The sequence below is a fragment of the Bactrocera dorsalis genome, chromosome 1, assembly GCF_023373825.1.
Source record: "Bactrocera dorsalis isolate Fly_Bdor chromosome 1, ASM2337382v1, whole genome shotgun sequence".
NCBI classification, from domain to species: Eukaryota; Metazoa; Arthropoda; class Insecta; order Diptera; family Tephritidae; genus Bactrocera; species Bactrocera dorsalis.
In genome coordinates, this window is record NC_064303.1 from 15,787,692 (window position 1) to 15,812,780 (window position 25,089).

At 34.4% G+C, this 25,089-nt stretch overlaps 1 protein-coding gene across 9 annotated transcripts in view; it reads right to left on the bottom strand.

Annotated features, from left to right (window-relative positions):
• Positions 1–25,089, bottom strand: part of LOC105229710 (tyrosine-protein phosphatase Lar) — a 907,083-nt gene that overhangs the window by 70,513 nt on the left and 811,481 nt on the right. For all 9 annotated transcript variants that reach the window (XM_049458860.1, XM_049458872.1, XM_049458887.1 and 6 more), the window contains one exon: positions 14,142–14,242. In XM_049458860.1, coding sequence (XP_049314817.1) covers positions 14,142–14,242 — 101 coding nt within the window. The remainder of the gene's footprint in view (positions 1–14,141; positions 14,243–25,089) is intronic.

The following is a 25,089-nucleotide window of genomic DNA, read 5'->3' on the forward strand; positions in this document are numbered from 1 at the left end:
ACACCATGTCGTATGAGCAACACAGAAGTCATAAGGCATTTTACTTGAATGCTTAGTATCTATGATGTATAACTTTAACTGCGTATAACTTTTAAAGGAAGACTTTTAACGAAAAAATTATTAACACCTTTTTGTAGAGAAAAGATTTTGGTATTAGGAAATCTTACTTTCAAAGTTCTATGTTTATTTGCTAAAGGCAAAATATATAAAAATCCCATGCGATATACATACATGTGATAAGAAAAATGACTTAGGCACCGTTTAAATTCAAAATAACGAGCTTCTTTACGTTGAATAACATTTTTAGGACAAAATTTGAAATTAAAAAAAATCAACTTGCAAAATAACGCCCTCCTTAATGTACTAACAAGTGCATGAAAGATAAACAGCCATCAGTTTCTATGTGTGTCCTGTCACTAAACTCATTGCTCTGTCGCCGGAGCGAGTGTCTTTGTAAGTCACCGCACAAGTAAGTGGTGCGCCTTTGTGTGTCGCAAATTAATGGTGACATAGAGTCACTTGCCGGTGCTTCTACATTTATTGCTCTTCGCAGTCAGCTTTCAATGCGTTTCAAACGTTTAAGGATAATCGATTTATGGCTGTGTTGAGTATTCAAGTCGACGCAAAACGCTTTACAATAGTTATACATCAGCACCTAATAGACCAAACACACCGCATATACACTTAAGTAACAAACACATATACACTTCCACACATACTTGTGCGTCTCAATTTCACTCATACCTTCTCATCACATCCTTCACTTTACTTGTTCTGTTGTTGTTTTATTACTATTCCGCACATTTAAGTGTTTTATTTATTGCGCCTTTTTGTTGTTGTGCTTGATTATGTTGTTGTTTATTATTTTCTTTCTGTTTATTGCTTTTGTTTGATTGCTTTGTTGATTTTTCAATTGAAAAGCTGTTTAGTTGTTTACTGACTTTTCCAATTGTGATTGTGATTGTGATTATTTACGTAAGAAATTAAGCAGTTTGCAAAAGAAGAAAGCGAGATATTGTTTTAAGATTAGTGCACTAGTATTTTAAGGAGGTGTGGATGTCAAGTGTAATTATCGGAGCTGTGTATTGACAGAACAATTAATATGGCAGTGTTAGGTTAGAGTGTAGAAATGAAAAAAAAAAATTAGAAATGAAAAAAAAAATTAGAAATAAATAAAAAAATATTAAAGGAACACGAAAAAACATTGTGCTTGCTCTGAAACTATAATATCCTTCGGAAAAAGAATTTCATACTAAGACCATATCAAGATCGATTAGTTTGTAGCTATATTCAAGAGCTTTTTCGATATCGGCGGTTCCGAGAAATGATCAGATTCTTGTAGAGAAAAAGAAGTGAAGAAATTATCAGAACGATATTTCGAAAAGTGAGGAACTAGTTCATATACAGTCGTTACATGGATTATTTGTTTATATATTTTACAGTGTCTCAAACGTTTTCTTCTAGGTTTCGTGGAAAACTTAATATATATTGCTCAGGCTATGAAAGTAATACTAACGTATGTACATATATCGTAAAATGGGGTATTTTCTGATTATTGGAACAAACAGATTTTTTCGAAATATTGAGCTTTAAGAAAAACAGAAATTTCGGCGTTTTTTGGAGTTAGCTTCAAAAATTGAAACCCTTGCTCACGAATTTCGCAACTGAGCTCATAGAGAAAATCATTATTAATTAGAGTTACGAATCAAGTAAAAATATGCACCCAACCGCTTCTTCTTCTCTCATTTCAAGGATGTTTAACATTTATTGATCAAGCTTATATGGCACATGTGACAAGGTTTCAAAGTTCGGCCAGTATTTTTGAATTATAATATATAGATATTGTTTTATTTTTCGTAGATGCGACCTTGAGCTTATTATATAAATGAAAAATTTTAAATAATTTAAGTAACTGTAAGCAAACACTAAAATAAAGCATAATTATTAATTTTCGTTAAAAACGTTTTTTTTTTGTATTTCATGTTAGGTGGCAACCCTCTAAGTCATTTTCATATTTTTTGTTATTTGAAATTCATTTATTTAACATTTATAAGACATATAATTATTAATTTTTTATTATTTTAAATTCATTTATTTAACATTTATAACTCACTCCTTTTTTAATGAATTCTAAGATTCTTTTTTGAAAATTCAGTAATTTAGAGGCATTGGCAACCCTGTTTAACTTGCTTATAAACACAAGTCTTTGAATAATTTTATTTAAAGCTCTGTTTTTTCACTCAAACTAGTTAAACTCTTTGCATATATTTATGATTAAAAATATTTTTGTATTTCATACAAGGTGGCAACTCTATACAGGAATTTTTTATATATTTTTATTACATGAAATTCACTTAGTCTACGTTTATGACATATATTTTTAAAATTTTTATTTAATAAATTTTTAGTAAAAACTAGTAAACAGGTTGGCAACTCTATATTTATAATACTTTAACACAAATTCAAAGCTTTGAATAAGTCCATAAGTACCTCTGTGCCTTAACTCAACAGCAAATTTCCAATTTATTATACATTTACCAAAAATGTATATTTAATTTTAGCGGGCAACTCTGTTAAAAATTAATATCTCTCTTGTCCATAGTAATTTAGTGTGGGTTTTTATGCTAGAGATGAGCAATTTTGAGCGCAATGTGTCTTTCAGTTCTCATATATTCAATTAGGGGAGAGAGAGTAAGTTTTCAAGGAGACATATTCAATTTAAGATATTTTCCATTACATATTTTATAATCGGTAGCGCCTTTTAGTCAATAAGTGTGGCTTTAATCAATTTCTTGGCGAGTAGTCTATGGCCGTTTGTTCTTTGAATTAAAGCCGGTTCTTGTAGTCAATAAGAGCGGCAGCAATCATTCGCTTCGCTCCGTATCTCCGGATTTATAGCCTTCCATTAAAAATAAGGTCTCTCAAGAACTTAAGTTATTGCATTAGCAAATTTTATAAACAATTGTCTTTTAAATTTGATTTATTTCCAATCTTTCTGTTGGCAATAAGTTAATTTAGTTAGCTCTAATAAGTTTCTATTAAAATCTACTATTATTATATATTTTGTTTCTACTTTAGGTTATGTTTACACATGTATTATTAATGGAAATAATATGGATATCGAAAATGTGTGCCTAGTTCAATCTACTTACAACTATTTGAAGTTAGTTGCATCTCATTACAGATACAAAGTTCATTCTACTTTTTCTTATTATTAATTGACTCCATTAATGGTCAACTTAATAATATCTTATTAAAGACACACACCTCATACAGCAAAGTCATATACCTTCTTTCTTATATAACAGTCAACAAGTCCATTGCCTCGTCGTCTCCGAAGACCACTAACGATATTTAAACACTACACTGATTGATGTTGACTAAAATACGATCTTAAAATCTAAAATGGGTTTTATTTTTTCATTTCAAGTTTTTAAAAGGTTTTAAAAAAAAAGTCCCCTGAGCATTCCGTTTAGCAACAGAACTTTATCAGTATAATTTTTTTAAATTTATTTTTATTAAACGACCCTGGCAATATACTTTCTCTAATTTATAAATATAGTTTAAACTATGGACTATCAGAGCACCACTTTTCATGCAAATACATATACAATTAAGTACTGTTATCGCCACGTATATTTATGTTCATAAATGGCACCAATCACTTATTGTGCCCATCATTAAATGCCGCTGTTGGCAATTGATATTCATTAATTACTGCAATTTGCCCATGTATTTAATTGCATACCTATGTAAGTATATAAACATAAATATATATACTTAAAGCAGCAAATTAGAAACTGAACCCCCACTTAATATGCATTAGTGTTTGTGAGTGAGCGATTACAAATGCACATCAATAGCAGGTCATGTTAATTTATTGCATTCGCGTCGCGCTTAGCAAAAACAATAATAACCATAATGCTAACGAAGCGTAGATAAACGGTTGTGTGGCTTATTGTTCCACATTTGGATATTCAATAGATGTACTATATATAAATGGCTAAAGCTAATGCTTGGCATACCATTAATTAGCGTTAATATTACATACGTAATAATTCCACATGACCACTGGATTTTCTATGAGACTTTGTGTCCAAAAAATTGCATGCTGTTTTTCAGGCTTTTCAAGAGTATCTAACTGCTTAAAGGGCCCATTTAGTACAATAGCCTAAAAAGCCGAGTTTTTCGAATTAAAACAGCTTGAAATATTAAAAGAATATCCGTAGAAGATATTGTACGTCGAATGAAAGAAAAAAAAATATCGAAAATTGCCAAATGGCGGCGAATATATGCAGAACGAAATAAACGTGATTTTTATTGGCTTAATTGTTCCGAAAACTTACTCAAGCAATTTTCAGAGCAAAGATTATTATGGATATCAGGCAAAATTTGAGTCTACTAGACGATTACAAGACGAAAAATGATCCATCAGAACCTCTTTGAAGAAATGCTGACGAGTTTACAGTCTTTGTTCGGATAAAAATACGGATATGTTTCGGTTAGGTAGTCCCGTATGTCGTAATAACGAGAAATTACGGAACATTTTTGAACTCAAATTTGTAATTAGGACAACTCAAATATCTCCACAGACCTCTTAGCACATCAGTCCCAAATTTTTCCTTCAGATTTGTTAAGTACTGATATAATTAGATGAGAATGCTTAGGCTTGGAAGTGCAACACCTCTTGTTCTCAGTTGTTCTGTTATGACCTGTCATATAAAGTAACAGATCGATTGTGAGATTAAGCAATCCCTAACTAACTTCGAATTTCCAGTTATTGAACTCAGAAACGATATTGCTACAAATTTAACTTTTCCTTAATGCTGTCATCGCTGTGTGAATAACGCTGCAGTTGTATGTAAGGTTAAAACTGGAGTTGGATAGAGAGTTCCAGGCAGTAGACCAGTCCAATAATTTTCTCAATTCGCTACGATTGAAGAACGGAAGGACCACAGCCGCTTTACTGCTCCTCAGAGACCAGAGTATTGTGTAAATGTTCGAAAAAAGTTATTTTATTGAAAGATCTTGAGTAAACGTTCAAAGCAAATCAATTCAGTAACCGTTTGGAATGTATTCAGGTGGCACAAAATGCTCTACAGTGGCATTAAATTTCATTTAGTATAAAATATTTGGTACGTATTTGCTTGGCTATGAATATGGTGCGATTGTCTCAAATATGAAATACCAAACATTAATTACTGCAGATATATAATTATGTAAGTAGTGCTGTATGGCACTTGCTCATTCGTGTATGCAATTGAAATGACAAATTATGTGCTGTCCGCCTGACATTGTCGACTTTTAAGCATTCTCAGCAGTTGGCAGTCAAAAGGCTACAACAAAGGATCAACATTTATTGTATGTAAACATATATACATATATTCCTGTATGTGTAGTTAAAACGACATTCCTACACATGCATATGTGTATATGTACTTAAAACTACACATGTACTTGTGTGTGTGTGTGTGTATGTACGTTGCCAAAAAATAAATCTTTGACTCAGACGACTTTATCAATGTCACCGCCAGCTTCTACTCCAGCTCTAAACTGTACATATGGGTGTGAACGTATGTGTGATGTCGTTGAACACAGCAAATCAGTGTCATGGCATGACGGTATGAGTGTCATAAATGTCAGCTGAACAACACTCAAACACTCAAATATGTACATTATAATCACTGAGTTGCCCACACACACACTTTCAAACATATGTCGTCAATTGCTGCGTGTACACGCATGACAGCGTATGAATTTGACATTTAAAATATTTGTATGACATAAGTGACACTTACAAGTATGTAGGCATATACATACACACTTATTAGATACGCTTTGTCTATGTAGTCATTCATGTGTGTGTGTGTTTAGTGCTAGATGACTTTGCACCCAAACCATATTTGTTTGCGTTTGTCGTCGCCTAGTTAATGACAATCATGTTGACAGCTGTCAAAGTGGGGGTGTGCCATCGAAGTATGCAACAATGATATGGTTAAATTCATAAGTGACATTAGATAATTTGTGACATGTTTGCCAAAAACTGCGGTGGTAAGTAGTTTGTAGGTTTACGCGCCAAAAAGTATGTCGAAAATAAATTTTGGAGAATGAATGTTATTAATTACGTTTTTGTGAAAAATTATTTTTGGTTACTATTCTATAATGCTAAGAGAAAATTGTGAAATTACGACTTCTTTTGCAGGAACGAATACGATGAACCTGGTTTTTGAGCACTTTTTTCCATTAAATCAAGTCGTCAGTTACGAATAGCATGTCCAATATTAACTTCAAAAGATTAAAGATAGTCTGGCTTACTGCTAAAGATCAATGACTTCAAATAACCCTTTAAATAGTAGTCTAATGGCGTTAAATCACAACTTCTTGTAGGCCATTCAGTGTCACAATTTCTTGAAATAATCGAATCTCCAAAACTTTCTTGCAATAATTCGGCTGTTTCTTGCACTGTGTGGCACGTAGCCCCGTCTTATTGGAATCTGAGGATTTCAAGATCGACTTTTTCTAATTGCGGACATAAAACGTTGGTTATCATCGATCCATACCGCCATTCATTGATAGTAACGGCGTCACCACCTACCTCGCTTCATTTGGAAGGAAGTGTGGCCAGATGTTTACAACAAACGAAAGATCATACCAGACTGTCAATTTAGGTGAATGCAATGGTTGTTCATAAATAATTTGTGAAGTTTCTTCGCACCAGAATCGACACCGGTATAAAAGATTCACTCTGACGGTACAGAACGTATCTGTTTTGGTTGCGAGTGCCTTACCGGTGGTGCCACCTTCAGGGCAACATAATACATTCAAGCTCATTGCTGGTGCCTACTTTTAGCGTACATTCGCTATGGAAGCGTTACTAAATCTTAAACTTGCGAGGGCAGTTCCTACACAAATTTTCAGATATAAAGACCTGGATCAACAAAACTAACCGCCTTTTAAGCAATTATGAGTTGTTGTACTAAAAACTAACACCTTTTGTGGAAGGAAGACGAAAAGAAGTTTTCGATTTAAGACCATTAACTTTCCTTCGCAAGTAAAACGATCAGTTTGTATGACAGCTATATCTAAAATCAGATTGATATTTTAAAAACTGAGAGACTTATTCGCGAATATACAGATAGATAAACGGAAATGGCTAAATCAACTCAGGTCGCCACGTTGATAATTTGGGATCTGCTGGGTTTCCTTCTGAGTGTTACGAACTTCATGGCAAACTTAATAGAACAGGGTATACTCAATAGTTCATGTATACAAAGTTAGCAACAATTACAATATGGAAATTTTTCAGTAATTCAATTGCTGCTTTGATTACGTTTACGTGTTCTGAGATTGGTACTTTAGTATGATAAGAGTCCCGTAAAAATCAGCCAAATGTAGGCAGCATTTTTTAATTGTCTTCTTGTTTATATATACATTTATTGATCGTTTTTTCTATATAAAAATTAAATAAAATTACAAAAAATAAATACTTTTATCAATATATATGACATTTTGAAAATAAAAAGAAAGTAAAATATATGTATATGTACATATGCCCCGTGAAATTAGTTATATGGTATGTATGTCTAGTAGGCTTGAGGCTTTGTTAAAATATAACTTCTACGATACTAATTGCAATTGCTCCTGGTTGTGGGCAATGTTTTACTGATCTTTTGAGGTATTTCTGAGTAGTATACTCGTGGCCACGCAAACCTTACCACTATACCTTCCTAAAATTTTTTTTGGTATTTTTCGTTCGTTCGGGATTCTTTTAAATTTTGTTTTGTTTTTTAATGTTTTTGGTAAGCACAAGTAAACTTAATTATATTATCTAATTATAATAATAGTTTTTAATTTATTACGTTTAATGAGTACAAAAGCTGCCGATTTTATAATTTTTAAAAGGATATACTTACTAAACCGCAAAAAGTACCGCTATAAAGTGTTGCCAAATATGCACAACACTTGAAAATTTTTAGTGCTAAGGTTTGCGTGACCACGAGTGTAGTACATTTATAGATCGCATTTTTATTGTTTTTTTTTTACTTATTCTATAAGTAATATGCCTCAGCTACTTTTATAAAAGTTTTTCGTCACAGAAAATGTTTTGAAATTTTCTTTGTCAAGATGTTGAACCGAAAATCCAACCGCTGTTAAACACTCGCGGTAAATATATTAAATATTAACTACTAAATTAATTAAATTTGATCGAAGCAAATATATTTATTCAAAATTATTCGGTGCTAGAGTATGTATGGCAACTAAGCAACATATTTTACCTAAAGTAAGCTGAAAACCATAATGCATTTCTAAAACCACATAACTGTCATCATAACTTCTAGCTTCATAACGTATTGGCATAACTACCAAACTCCACAAAGTTTAAACCAAAACAATGCACATTTTATTTGTAAACAATATTCGACCATTATTGAGTGCAACAAGCTGCAAGATAAACAGAAATTGCTTATGTGAATTTAATATATGTGGATCTACATATATATATATCATATTAAGATATAGATATGTCTCTTTATGTATATATATTTATTTATTTGTTATATTTGCTATTGTTATAATAATAATGCAGCTATCAAAATGAGTTATGAACAACGTTTCAATCATAATCAAAATACAATGTGGTAATTGAAGCTTCATATCAAGACGAAAGCGTAAGTTATATTGTATTATCAGTATGCATATAACCTAATATAGCTTACTTAAATAAATACAATGCATTATAATGCAATATATATGTGTATATATGTATGCATAGATGTTTGAGGATTTCAACTTGCCATTTTCAATACAAAGACTTCCTTCACTTACTCTTAAGCTACTAGCTAGCTTTGCAGCATAGAACTGTAAGCTGTAGGTGTTGAAAATAGATTAAGAGTTTCATACTTACATACATGATTTGTTTGTACATTTATGTGTACTAATACACAAAGATTTTCACATATAATGCATTCATTAATCTGTATGCATATGATTGCCAGTGTTAGATTTCTAAATTGATAACAAATGAATGTTGAGAAAATTTTCAGACTCAATTAATCATTGAAAATATTTTAACTACATAATATATACATTAATTCAATCTATATTTGAGAGATATGTTCCATCAACACAAAAAAACATACACTGTACTAATGGCAGCAGACGGTAAGGTTGTCTCGTCCCAGCGGATGAAAGAGTTAAGTGGTGCAATGCCACTGGCCCTTCTCCCAAGGGACAGCATTACCAAAAGACTAAACTTCACCAAGAAGTTCTAGGTTACCCTTAGCAGCAAGCCTGAATGAAATTATTCCATTGCTTATGAAAGAATTATTCCATTGGTTATGAAAGAATTATTCCATTGCTTATGGATAGTATAATGAAGTGATACACTGATGGCTCAAAAACTTCGGAGGAAATTGGTGCAGGATGAGAAGTTTTCCGACCATTTTTCAGGCAAAAATCTTTGCTATAAGTCGGTGCATAGAAATAAACCTCCAACGCAACTATCGCAACGAACGTAAAACCATACTTAGCGACACTTAAAGCAATCTCCTCCTATGAGATCACGTCGCTACAGGAGTGTAGAGAACGGCCTAGCCTAGCGGAACATAACCAAGTGCACCTCAGCTGGGTGTCCGGTCGCAAACGCAGCATCCACTAACATGGTAAGACCTTTATTGAGGTATGTCCCCATACCATAAAGGAGCTGCACCGCAAGGAAGGTATGCCTCAGCAGGTTTAATTATGTAATCATACCCAAAATATCCACCAACATCATTCGAACAGACTCGAGAGAGATGTCGAGCTCTCTTCCCATATCTCTAACACTTGTCTGACGATTTTCAAGCACCATATCTTTCACTTTTTTTAATATCTTCATCAATTGAAAAGGTCGAAAGTCATCCAGAACGGGGCAACGATCCTTCGACCGTCTTTGAAGGCTTTGTACCACTCGTAGGCTTGTGTTTTTGAATCACTGTAAGCATTTTCCCTTCTTTAAGGGGGTTTGAATATTATTTCCTTAAAGTCGCGCTTTTTTGGCCTCTTATATATTTCCTATTTTTACTTAGCCTTATACTCCTAAGTTTCACCACAGTATTATCATAATTATGAAAGCATAAAATAAAGGTAATAAACTTCATCTTGTACGTACATACATATATATTTCAATACCAAAATCTTCAATGCCACAGATTTACCCATCTAATCATTAACTTATCAGCACAGAGCACATCATTGTCATTTCCCCATCATTGAGTGCCATTATCAATGTCGACAATGCACATATTGTCTGCCACACTCAAAGTGTCTAAGTGAAGTGGAAATATCAACTTAACTAAATATGAATATCCCATTTAAATTTGCACTTGTGGTCATATTAAGCATACATATTTTCCACATGCAACCTTTTATTATTTACATCGTATCATCATCATCATCGATGATTGCATCTGCTTTATGCAAATTTAATAAACCACAAATGTGTTAGACTGTAGAAATTGTTGCCAATAACAGTACTCATAATACAATGAGACAGCAATCATTCATGCTCTAGCTGGGAAAATAGATGCGTAACGAATGAGGTTATGAAGACCACAGGGACAAATGCGTAGGAGCTGCATGTATTTGCAGTTACAAATGCATATATAATATTACATCTAAGTATGTATTATATATGTAAATTTGATTGTTGAAAACGCACGAAAGCAGAGGGAAATGTGTGTCTGCTTGTTAGCAATAATCGAAATTGAGATTTGATACTTGCGCAGAGAAGAAGAGCGAAAAGCTGTTGTCAAATTAGGTGTGATGCTAGCAATTGTTGGTTGATTGGTTAATCGATACATTTTTAATTGCAAAAACTAATTATTTTTTACTGCTCAAATATCAAATATTATATAGTATATAGTTATTGAGCTACGAGTATAGATGACAAATTAGTAACAAGAGAGTTCCAAAAGGAAAAAATAATTATCGTAAATTAAAAAATGGCTTTAGATAATTGTAATCAGTCCAGTAAATAATCAAATATACATAATTTACGACAACCTCAAAGTGAGTGATACTTTACAATAATCTGAAAGTGAGTAAATACTATTATATATTCTAAACATATTTAAAAATAACTTACTAAAACTTATCATCGTTCGTGGATGTGCGAAAAATTTACTTAAAAGACAAGAAATATTTTAATAGTCAATTAATTAGGAAGCGCGGCCCACATTTGTGCAGAGTACTAAGCTATTTTCACACTATCAAGTTAAAATTTAGCAAAGACCCACACCTATTTTAACAAAAACAAAATGAGAATCAAACGTTGGCTAGCGGTGATCTTATTGCAAAAATATTAATTAATTAATTATTGATTTTTTTTCTCTTCTTATGGAACAGTAGTAAAATGAAAATTTGACTAATAATTCAGTAACGCAGCTTAGCAAAGTTGCGCACCTATTTCGGAAAATTTGATTTTATAAGGAAGTTGGGGTTTAAAAAAAGCGCTTCAACGATTACACAAATGAAATCAATTTATAAACAAAACAATTATTTTATAAATTATGAAATATGATATTCTATAATTCGGAGAAGAGAATATATTAAATTGTGGTGTAATATTTTTTTTTTATCTAAACTGTTCTGTATCATTTTTAGGACTAGCTAATAACTAGATACTTTGTTTTCAAATTCTTTTTATCAATTCGCCTAAATGTAGGCAATTGTTGTTATGTTGCTTTTTCTAAACTTTTTTTTGAGCTCGGAATTGGCTAGAGTTTCGTTGTCTTCAGTGATTGAATATTAATTCATCTTTACATAGTATCAGCGGTATTAACTCCTACTGTTCAATGAGCATCGCGTGCGCACGATGAAATTAGTGCACAAAACAATTTAAATAGCTTTTGAAATAATGAATGTAATAAAAATTAAAGAAAAAACCTTTCATTGACAAAAATTCATTTTATGTTTAAATTTATTTAAAAATTTTTGCAGATTAATTATTTTTTATAAAAAATTTATTTTTTTCTAATACACCTCCCATTAGCCTTTAATAGTATTTTCCGTAATTTCTTTGCTTCTTGAAAACTACTTTTTCGAAAAATTGTTGGTATTGTTAGCAACTTGTTTTGTGCATTTCATAACCCTTTTACGAGCGCCCAATATCTTTCGATGGGTATAATCTCCGAAAAGTTAGGTGGATTTTCAAACCTTGGTATAAAAGCCGATTTGCTATAATGGCATGCAGCCAAGTCAGGCCAAAAAAATAAAAACACTTTATGCCGTCTTATGACTGGCAAAAGCCGTTTTTGCAAACACTTCTGGATGCATAAATCAATGTTGATAGTTCCAGTTGTAATAAAAGAGCTGCTGCTTTCGCCACAGTTACAAATTGCTTGCTAAACCAAAAATTTTTTTGAAAACTTTTACTGTTTTTGTGTTTTAAACTCCTCTTAGACATTGCCTCTATTATCTGTATGATAAAAATCCACACTTGGAAGCTGAGAAAAGCTCAGCAGTCAAAAGTTTTGAAGAAGTCAAGGTGAAGCCGTTTGACTCGATCTTTTGCCGCGCTGTTCTTTTTGGAACTCCCGTCTGGAACTTTCGGATCTTTGTAAGACTCCTTTTTAACTTTTCTGACCAAAGTTTTAGAACACTGTAGTTTTAATTTAGAAAATTGCAATATATGCACCAATTTTGTCGTGGTTAATCCTTATACGATGAGGCTAAACATCTTTACTGGTTACCTAATGAAGAAATTGTCTTGAAGAAGTTTGGTTATATCATATCGTTTTCTTCTTAGATTTTTCTAGTTTGACAGAACTCGGTTGAAATCTGATATCTAAGTATCTAAAAGATTTATCTACCCAGAAAAGCATGTTGCCGAAATCAAACATCTGAGCAGATTTATGTTAGGTTCGAAGCCCTCTGTCGATAACTGAGAATTTTTATCCCTAATTATGATTTTTATACCCTGAATAATTATTATATAATTAAGAAGTTTGTCACGAAGTTAGTAGTAACACCCTGAAGAAAGCGTTGGAGACCCTATAAAGTATATATATGTATAAGTGATCAGTATGTTGAGCTGAGTCGATTTAGCCATGTCCGTCTGACCGTCCGTCTGTGTATATATGAACTAGTCTCTCAGTTTGTAAGATATCGTTTTTAAATTTCGCAAACGTCATTTTCTCTTCAGCAAGCTGCTCATTTGTCGGAACTGCCGATATTGGACCACTATAACATATAGCTGCCATACAAACTGAATGATCGGAATCAAGTTCTTGTATGAAAAACTTTCACATTTTACAAGATATATTCACGAAATTTGATATATGTAGATTATTTTCTAAGACAACAATATAATCTTCGAAATAGCTGCCATACAAACTGAATGATCGGAATCTAGTACTGGTATGGAAAACTTTTGCTTTTCACAATGCTTTCACAAAAGTTGGCACAGGTTATTTTCTAAGATTATAATGTAATCTCCGAAAAAATTGTTCAGATCGGATTACTATAGCATATAGCTTCCATACAAACTCAACATATTGTGCACCTGCGAAGGGTGTATTAGCTTCGGTGCAGCCGATGTTAACGTTTTTTCTTGTTAGATATCAGATAAGATAGGTCAGCAATTGTACATGTTTTTTTACCTGCGATGCGTTATCGTCTCCCTAAACTTTAAACGACTTTCTCTCGAAACGTTGTTTTCAGGGTCGGTAAGGAAAATACTTGTCAGGTAATAGGTTAAGCAATAAGATTTTTGATAATTAATTTGATTTTTGTAGACAATCTGAAGTGTGAATTCTTTCAGAAAAAACTTCTGATTTAGGAAACCGCCATTTTGTGAAAAACTCAAAAAATTGACAATTCCTTCTATTATTACCTGTTCACATATTTTAGTAATATACATATTTTCCTGATTTTTGATTTTGAAAAATCTTCCTCAGCGTCAGATACTTTTGGGAAAATCATTCACGAGAAACGATTTTCTTTCGGACTTGCAAGCAGATATGACTCTTTTTTAGTTAACATTATTCATATTTTGACAAATTATAATCGAAAAAGCCTTATCTGAGTATAATTTAGGACTAGGACTTCATTTTTTATTCTTAAAACTTTCTAATTTATAAATATTACTATTTTTTACTTACGGTCACTTGTCCATTTGGCGTCTCAGGTGGTTCCCATGTTATAACCATTGTTGAGGAACTCAGCGGTCGGACTTGTACATTGCGTGGAGCGCTTTCCATTTCTGTAAATTTAGAGTAAAAATTAAAGTTTACTAATTTTTATGCGAAATAATCTAAACAAAATATGTCTTGCTATATTTTATGAAATTAATTAAACAGAAACACAAAATTGCACTTTTCGTCTCACAGCACCTTGTTGCATGATTGTGTGTTTGTGCGTGTATGTCACTTTTCCTTTAAAACAACAAAAAAATATACTTGCAAGGCTCACCACCACATACGTCAAGCCATCAATCATGCCATTAAAATTCAATTAAGCATTAAATATTTCAACAAAGAGACTTTACGACCCTTTAGTAGAGGGAAGCGGTTAAGTAAGATGAAAATCCATTTAAATCTGATTTTATCAATTATTTGCCTTATTAACACAAAAATTAATTCAATTATAAACGCATCCATTGACTTGGCGTCAACGCTGCTATCAACGCTTTCTTTTTTCCTTCTCAATACAATATTGATAAACTTTATATGTATATCTATGTGTCTGTGTGTACGTCGACGTCGTGCTCACTCCGCCGTTGAATGCATTCGTCATTTCTTATTTTAACTTCAATTAGTCATTATGCCACTACAGCGTAACCGCAGCATCAATTACGTGCAATTAAAAGTGGCACGAAGAAGAAGAAGCAGCAGAGCGCCATCAAATCAATACAATCGCTCGTAGCTGTGGTAAGCAGCTGGCAGCTGGTGGCTGGCAGCAGGCAGATGTGGGTATATATATGTGTGTAAGTTTGTGTATATATTTCACTGTGTTTGTTAGGAATTCGCTGGCGCCCTCTATCCATAAACCAACACATGGACGTGGCCGAAGCATGAACTGTCAGCCATGAAGCAGACAAGCGATAGCGAGAGTCAGCCAATCAGCCAAGCGAATAACCACTTCCTCCACTGCAAACCGGCGCACATACATACATACGTTTAATAGGAAACGGAAGAGGAAACAAAGAACCGCAATGCAATTGAAGCGCATATCTACACAGAGTCGCACAGACACACACAGCAGCACGTTTATATGCATTTATAAGCATATTTGTATGTCTGTATGTGTTTTGGTGCGCTTGGGCAGGCAAATGGGCACATCAATTATTGGTGACGCTGTTGTTGTATTGCACACTGTTCATTAATTGCTAATTAAAAACACTCACACACACATACGCACATACCAGCATAATATAAGTATAGCAATACACCTATATACAGCAATAACTACAACAATACAAACATAGATTTAAAAAGCAGCAATCACGCTGATAAAAAATCACAAAGTGGCGTCAGAAATGTACCGTTGAAAAGAAATCGCGAGAAGTCAATTGCCAGCGCAATCGCTAAAAATGCAGCATATTTTATTGAAATGTAAGGGTATGCGAGAATTACAAAAAGGGCAAGAGCTTGCCTGTAGGTTGTTTAAACGAGGAAGGAGAAATAACTGAAGTGATGATAGACAAGTTTTATGAATTTTAATGGGGTCTGCAGCAAAAATAGCAGAGAAAGAAAAAAAAGAAAACTTAAGCTAAGCAGATGTAAAACAGAAGTATGCCATAAATTAAGCATTAGCAGCTGCCAATTAGATGATATATTGAATAATTTAAAACTTAAGTAAAGTACACTAGTGATTATTGAGTTAAAATTATTGTGTAACCCAAAAGCAACAGAAAACAAAAATAGTTTCAAATAAACAAGTTTTCCATACAATAACTTGATTTTGATCGGTCAGTTTGCATGGCAACTAACTGGTTTTTCAATAGGCACGCTACAAAAGTAGACCGATAGGAACAGCAAACGACGTCATATTTTTCCTTGCTCTTTTGACACTTTCGACACTTATCTCCAGTAAGGTTTGCCATTTCATCATGGAAAGATATACAATCCAACAACGAGTTGAAATTATGAAAATTTACTACCGCAATGCGGAGTCAGTGGACTAAACTTTCAAGAGTCCAACGTCCAATCTATGGTCATCATAAACGTCCTGTCAGATCAACAATTGAGAGTCTAGTGGAAAAATCTGAATCCCCAGGCACTGTACAAAATGTTCCTGTGGAAGTGAGACAAAGAAGTGCCCGTAGTGTCGAGAATATTGCTGCCGCTGGCGCATCAATTGAGGAGACCCAAATCAGTCTCTCACACGTCGTTCTCAAGCCTACATCTTTGCAACATCAAATTGAAGCAAGAACTGAAGCCGTTTGACCACCACAATCATGAATCGGGCTAAGCCACAACTTGAAAATGATATGGATTTTCATCGAAAAATCAACTTCAGCGATGGTGCTCATTTCTGGTTGAATGGCTTCCTCAATAAGTAAATTATGCGTTATTGGTCAAGCAGCAATCCACATGTACTCGATGAGTCACTATTGCATACCGACAAAATTACGGTTCGGTGCGGTTTATGGGCCGGCGACGTCATTGGGCAGTACTTCTTCCGTGATTATTAAGACCGGCACGTTACTGTGAATGGAAATCGCTACCGCTCAATGTAGCCAGAATTGGCGAAAAAAGCCAGACATAGCGAATGTCACAATTGATTTATTGCAAACTAAGTTTGGTGAACGTGTTATTTTACGAAATATCTCAGTCAATTGGCCGTCTCGGTCATACAATTTGACGCCGTTAGACTATTTCCTGTGGGGCTACGTCAAGTCTATGCTCTATGTCAATAAGCTAGCGGCGATGATGAACTTCGTACGAATATCGACCGTGAAATTGCAGCATTAACGGCCGATTAATGCTTGAAAACCGTCGAAAAGCAAACCGGTTTTTTTTTATTTAAAAAAGCGTTTGCAGCGCTCTTATTGAAAAATCCGTTATGTGCTATAGTGATCAAATCTGAATAATTTGTTCGGAGATTAAATCATTGTCTTAAGTAAAAATCTGTTATGAATCGTGAAGATCTCTTGTCAAATAAAAAAGTTTTCCATACAAGAACTTCATTTTGATCGATCAGCTTATTTGCCACCTGTATGCATGCAGGCATATAGACGAACATGACTAAATAGACTAGATATAAGAGATCAATTGTCATTTATCATTGGGTGGCATTACCTTGTTCTCGATATAAATATCTGAATTTTTTTTCTGACCGCCGCCAGTTACCAAATTTGATTAGATAAAGGTGTGGTAGGAAGCTATTGACACATTCTCTTCGATTTCACTTCCAGTTCCGCCGGATTGGGTTTGAAACAACTTGTATGCTATGCTTGCTATGTAATCTAATCTAACTTAGGCTACATATTCTTAAGACATTGTAGTTTAGGTTAGTCTGGTAGGCTAATGAGCCAAGCATAGACTAGTTTTGGTCCATTGCGATTCTAAGAGGACTTGCATTACGAAGTTCATAAGGAGTAGTGAACCTTTAAAATGCCTGTGCCTGATGCAAATCTCAACAGAATGTGTTTTTTTGTTAATAGTGTGTGCTTATAACAATAAAAATTCTAATAAAATATTTCATTTTTTATATAAGAAAAAAATTGTTGAAAAAATATTGTCTTTTACCCGAGGAAACCCATGTACTCGTAACCTTTTAAATTCTCCGCTATACTTTATTATGACAGCTGTAATGACCGGCACATTTCAGTGTATGAGTTCATGTATTTCAATATTTCACTGCATCATGCATCAAACTAAATTCAATTTGTTCAAATCTCAGTGTAAAACAGTTTTATTTTGCTTATTTCGAAACTCTTTCCGTAAAATAATTTTTTGTAGAAGTTGGTTGTTTGCTGCAATCATTCCGTTATTAAAATAAATAATCCTTTTATGCTATTTGCCTTTCATTCTATGTGTAGTTTATAAGTATCTGATATTCAAACAACTGTTATCTAGTCCATCATGAGTCTGATTTTAAAAATGTTGAAATGATTTTATTTAAACTCTGCTATTATGCGATTACGCTGGTATACATACAGTTATGTGTATATACTAAACATATATGTATATATATATATGTATATACATTGTTAGAATAAATGTATATTACTGCTGTAATTAAGCCGACAGTATTCGCAATGCTAAGCTTATATTGCAATGCGCCTATTGTTAGGCTACATTTTGTAAAAGCTTAAAGTGCAAATCACCTGCAAATAGGCTACATATTTTACAATTGTAGTTTTAGTTTAATTACTATTCTTGTATACATTATTGTATTGTATAGGATTGATTTATATAGTGTAATATGAAATGTATTTATTTGAAATAAACTTTTCAAGCAATTAAGTGGATTTTTCTTTAGAAGCTTAAAATTTTTTGGCAATGAAGAGTTACAAAGTTATATTACACACATATTAACCGATACTAACCGATAGTATAGTTCAAAACTCTTTATGTTGGTTATATGGGAACAAAAGGAATAAATTGACACGATTCGGCTCATATACGACATATGGACAAAATTTTATCAGAAAATATGCTCTCTGAATATCAGTTATATATCTTACACACAGGAATGTGAGAGGTATGTTATTTATCTGATTTGATAGAAATTGGTCGGTCGGGTCGCAAGACAACCATGCTCACTGTCCAATTTTGAGCACGAATTCCACAAAACCCTCACAGGCTTAAAATATAATGTCTCTGTTGCATTTGGTTATTGATTTAAAGATCTTTTAGTGGTTGTTAGCAGTACCGTTATACGCAGAGTGGTCAAGGTTATCATCCGATTTCATCCATTTTCATACTGTCGGTAAGAGTTCGAATTTGGCTATTGTAGCTTTTGTGGATATTGGAGATATGTACATAAATTCTATTAGAGGGTGAAGCCAGGCAGATTTTTTAAAATTTTTTTGACCTTCCTACTGTGATCTACCGTGCCAAATTACAGTCCTATGTATCTAAAACTTTACCGGTCTTTATCAAGTTGAAAGCTTCAGACATGCCAGAATACTGCACTGCGGACTATAACGGGATGTCTCCTATTAAACATCTACGCAGTGAAGCTTGAATGCTACCAGTCAAGGAGTGTAATGAGCTCCTCTCCAAGCAGTTTCTGCTGGGATGTTTTCATAGAAACCATTCCTCAGTCATCTGTTTGAAGCTGAACCACCTCCTAGGAGTATCAAGAGGTCTTTCCTCAACTACGTCGACGACATAAGATAATACGCCGATCGGCCTTCGGATGCAACTAACTTCAGACATGCACTGACCGCCGTTCGCAGTGGAGCCATAAACACCTTCACTGACTCCCTTTCACTGAATGATGTACTTGGAGTCAAATCAACACCCATTGCAGACGACGAGCTCGAGTTGCCACGAGAATCGAGAGTGATGCTTGCGCAGCTTCGTTCTGGATACTGTAGTAGGCTAAACTCCAACTTATCCAGAATCGACACCGACATACGAAATATATGTCCAGCATGCAACGAATTCTTGCGTGTCTCTAACCACTTTTTTGTATGCCCAGCAAACCTTACACATCTGACATCCTTCTTTCTGTGGTCCAACCCCGTCGCAACAGCACGTTTTCTGGTCCTACCGTTGGATGGCCGCGATGACAACTCATTTGAACTTTACTACGCTAACCCAACTGGATTAGGCAATCGTTACAACAGCAATAGTTTTATGCATATCTTAATTTAGTGCTTATGGCCTTTTATACGTTTTCGTTTAAAGGCGTTTTATGGGCATGGCAGTGACCCGATTATGCCCATCTATGAACTCAGCCTCCATTTTTTGCCCAAAAACGCGTTTCCCAGCGTGCATAGGGAGGCAGACGAATGAACGGGCGGACAGACAATCGGTTGATGGAAATAACCGTCAGCTGAACAAAACTATTATACTCTGTAGCACCATCTTACAAGAGTAAAAAATATAGTTCTCATATTAAAATGACAAAATTGAATAAAATTTTTAAAATTAAAAATATCGAAATGCATCACTGTCTCTTGGAAATGTTCAAATATAATTTCCATAAATATTTTCCACACCCTACCATAATAATAAACGCCAAACAATTTAACACATTTAAGAACTTTCCGAGTAGTATCCAAAAATTTATTACGCTAATTTAAGTTTTGCACTCTCAATAGTTTTGGTTGTGAATTTTCTACCAAATGCCACCAATACACTAAGCCGCGTACACAAGCACCATTACCACTAGAAGCAAACAAGTAACCGAATATGCCGAGCAAATACTTGGCAATTAATTTTATGCGCGCGCACTTATACGCTCCTGCATGTATGCAAGGACTTATGTGCTCCTGCATGTATGCAACGCCATGCGTTGTTGTGTGCTTTTAGGCGTTAGTGGCAAAAGTTTGTGCTAAAAAGGAGTTTTGTCTCTGCAACGCATGAGTTTCTATGCGCAACTTTTCTGCTTGCCAAACAAACAACAAATAATGTAACGGCGCTTGGTTGGGGAGTTTGCAGCGTGAAAGGGCGAATAGCTATACGCTCTATGCACGGCACGGCTAAGCGACCGCAAAGCAGGTACGAGTACTAGTAACGCAACGGTTTTAATACATGTACCGCTAGATGATGGCACGTCTGCATGTGTGTGAGTATGTGTGCGCGTGTTTGTGCTTGCTTTAGTTTTGAAATTTTCGCTATAATTTATTTGCTTTGCTCTCCTCACATGCGTTTGTGCATTTTCTAGCGCGCACTTAAAGCGAAAGTTTCACCTATCTCTCATCGTTTGCGTGCGCGCACAAACTGCAAGTACAAGTATAATAAATATTTGTGTCTCAAAATTGGCAAGAAGTTACTTTTGCTAAGCGAAATTAGTGCCAAATAGGATTAAGGAACATTTTCTGGTGACAGCATGTGTAGCATGTGTATTTATATATATTTGTTGGTATATGTGTTGCATATATGGCTTGAAGTTTGCGCAGCTGCACGGAAGTTTGCGAAGTTATTTATGATAAAAACGATTTCTGTTACATAATTTTGTTTGAACTCCGAATTTCAGGTGAAAATTGTTAGTGAAAAATTAATTGCTTTCTTACATCAATAAAATTAGTGCATACTTTGCGGTGTAGTGGTTTGATTAACATAAAATTGTTGTTTCAAATATGAGCCAGTAATTGCATTGATGCTCAGCAAAGCAGTCTCTTTGTAGTGACTGAAAGGAGTATCAATTAGTTTATGTTCTAAACTATTTTTGGCAAAACAAGGAACTATTTGTTTTGATGTAACATCCAACAGCAATAGCGTGTTGCGCCTAATAGTATGCAGTACGTTTCTGCCTAGAAGTGTGTTATGTTACATGTTCTCGTTTCGACATCTCAGTTATGAATCGTCTTTATACTTCGGCAAACTTCATTTTTCCCTATAGTTAGAAGTTCAAAAATTAAAATAATAGAAAAGTTAGCAGGAAGTACAGCAGATAAAACCCACTACGGCCTTTAAGCCATGGAATAAGTATTAAAACTTAGACAAGAATGTAACTAACATAAATAATGAAAATATCGTTATAAGATGCTTAACCAAGGCTCCCCTGGCGACTAATTTCAAGAGAAAATTGATTTCTTGTTAGCTTACACAGATTTCAGAAGAAATTTTCTTGAAGCAGAAGGTATTTCCGGGATTTCAGCAATATTTTATATATATTTTTCTACTATGGATAGGAATATATTAAAAAAAAACTTCCTGGAAGTGAAACTAAAAGGCCGACAAAAAAGTAAATTTTTTTACAGAATATCAACTCTTTTGGTAAAATTCAATTTTACTTTTCGAAATAGGTGCTATCAAGGGCGCTACAAAGATTATTGTAAATTTCCAAATTTTCAATATAAAATACGGAGGCTGCTATATATATTTCTGGCCTAGGCAACACTAAGTGTTGCCAGATGCAATCTGACATTTTCATTGGAAAGTTTGACATTTTTAGCATAACATCACTCAGAACGTTTTGTCATTTAATCGTGAATTGCTTAATTTACAGAGAATTAAAAAATTCATCTCGGCCAAAAAATGGAATTATTCGTGAAAATTTTCGTGCGATCATTTTTCACAACTTTCGACGTGGATTATCACGACAAGAGTGCATCGATGAACTAAAATCTTTGTTTGGCTATGAAGCACCATCCTATAGCACTGTGAAAAACTGGTACAACGAATTCAATCGTGGCCGACGCTTGCTCAAATACGAATTCCGTGAAGGTCGTCCAAAAACAGCCGTTGTGTCAGAAAACATCGATGCCGTACGTGAACTGATAATGCAACATACCTTCAGATAGAGGCATGCCTATGCATTTCTCCCACCAGCATATATTCGATATTGCATGAACACCTGGCCGTAAAAAAGATTTGTTCTCGTTGGATCCCGCACAATTTGACAATCGCTCAAAAAAAAGGCTAGTGTGGATTGGTGTAAAGAAATGCTGAAAAAATACGATTGCGGTGCTTCAAAAGACGTTTATAAGATCGTCACAGGTGACGAATCATGGATCTATGCGTATGAGCCCGAAACAAAACAGCAATCGAGCGTGTGGGTCTTCCAAGACGAGCAAATCCAATGAAAGTTGTTCGTGGAAGAAGCAATTCGAAGCAAATGGTCGCCTGTTTCTTCGGCAAAACTGGTCATGTGGCGACTGTTCCGCTTGAGCAACGTAGGACGGTCAATTCTGAGTGGTACACCACCATTTGTTTGCCTGAAGTCTTCGGAGAAATTCGAAAAACGAACAAGAGAAGACGAATCATTGTGCACCATGACAATGCGAGCTCTCACACATCGGCTCAAACCAGCGCCTTTTTGACCAGCTAAAACGTCGAATTGATGGGTCATCCGCCGTACAGCCCTGACTTGGCACCCAATGATTTCTTTTTATTCCCACACATCAAGAAAATAATGCGTGGTCAACGATTTTCGTCGCCAGAAGATGCTGTTGAAGCATTCAAAAACCATGTTTTGGAGGTGTCTCAATCGGAGTGGAAAAAGTGCTTCGAAAATTGGTTTGAGCGCATGCAAAAGTGTATAAATCTTGATGGAGAATATTTTGAAAAACAATAAAACCATTTTCGTTGATAAATATTCCTATTTTCATTATTAGGCCAGAAATATATATAGCATATCTGGTAATACCAACTGAAAATGAATTGAAAAGATGCCTGGATAGTCTCCTAACTTAACTTTTTCCGACAAAATAAATTTTTTTGCGAAATTTTTATTTTTAATCCCATACCTTTATTGTGTTCTGTTCGAAAATGGACCTTATTAGCTTTCCAGTAATCGTTCTTTTGAGGTGTGAGAATATGAGGAAGACGTGCCAATTGAGAAAATATGTTGGAGGAGGAATTAATTCGAAGTTGCCATCGTTTCGATTGGCCCAATTTAGGTCAACTACTTTGCCAACGCTTTAGAATATTCAAGCATTCATGAATGACATTATATATCTCAAGATTATCAGCCATCGCGATCAACTTTATGTTATGTTAATCCTCTTCTTCTAATCAAACAGTTCACTTCTGCACTTGGTGCTATTTTTATGAATCCTTTTACACTTTGCTGTTGGACAGTTTCAAAAAGCTTTACGTGAAACGTGAGTCTAATTGGATGATTGGTGATTGGTACGTATAAATCGATGGGTTCCACAGCCTTAAAACCTCGTACAGGGCGTCCTTCTAAATTAGGTGATCGTGAAAAATCCAAAGACGAAGGTTTCAGATGTTTAGAAAGTGGTCAAAATAAGGTTCCAGAAAATCATTTGCAGTGACACCAAAATTAAAAAAAAAAAACTGGTTATCGTGGCCGAATCGCATGAAAGAAAGACGAACAGGCAAAAGCGAGTTGCATTTGCCAATAAGTATATTAATAAGCCGGTGGAGTTTTGGAAACGGTTTATATTCTCAGACGAAAGGAAATTTTGAATATTGGGAATAAAAGGACGGAAGCTTGTTTGGAGGGAACTTGGTACTGCACTCTAAAAACAAAATCTTGCGGTGATAGCAAAACACGGTGGAGGTGGTGTAATGGTGTGGGGGTATATGACTAGTCACGGAGTCGGTAATATCGCATTTATAGAGTCAACAATTGATTAGAGAGTTTATTTGGATATGCTTAAGGCGAATTTGAAGAAAAGTGCAGCAAAACTGAGGTTGGAGAATAGGTATTTGTTCCAATAGAACAACGAACCTAAACACACTGCAGAAATTGTTAAACTTTGGCTTCTTTACGATGTGCCCAAACAATGACCTACGTCCCACAATCACCATATCTCAACCCTATTCAGCACATATGGGATTTGTTACAACGTCGTATCCGTCAACACCATATTTCTTCAAAAGAAATGCTAATAAGTGTTAACCTTAAAGGAATGGAGCAAAATCACACCGGAGGAGAAGTGAAATCTCGTTAAATCAATGCCAAATGCTTAGAAGAGATTTTATATCGTAAACGGTACCCAACTAGTTACTAGAAACTATAAATTTTGCTATAGATTGCTTTTATTCTTTTGTACAGAAACTTTTTCCGAACTGAATTAATAAATTTTTTATTTTGTTTATGGCTTTGACTCCAATTTGTTTTCAACACTGTCAAAATGTTGTATATAAGTAAATAAACCAATAATTTATGCTCGACATTTTTTATTTCTACAAGTTTTTTAATATTTAAGCAGTACTTATGTGAAGCTTGTACGTTAACTTTTTCTGACTAAAATATGTTAATACAGCAGTAATTAAGTAGCTTCAGGCCTATAGTTTCATTGAATTTATTTTACCGGAGCGGAAGTGATTCGCCAACATTTCAAAGGCATCAATGAAATTCTGAGTACCAAACTACAGCTCGTAGATATGCACATAACCGTACGCTTTCGAAAAACTTTGCAGTTCAAATGAGTATTATTCAAATATTCACCTACTCAAATGCATTGAAAGATTCGAATATTTTCGCTTTCTACTCTACTCTTTGCATACATTT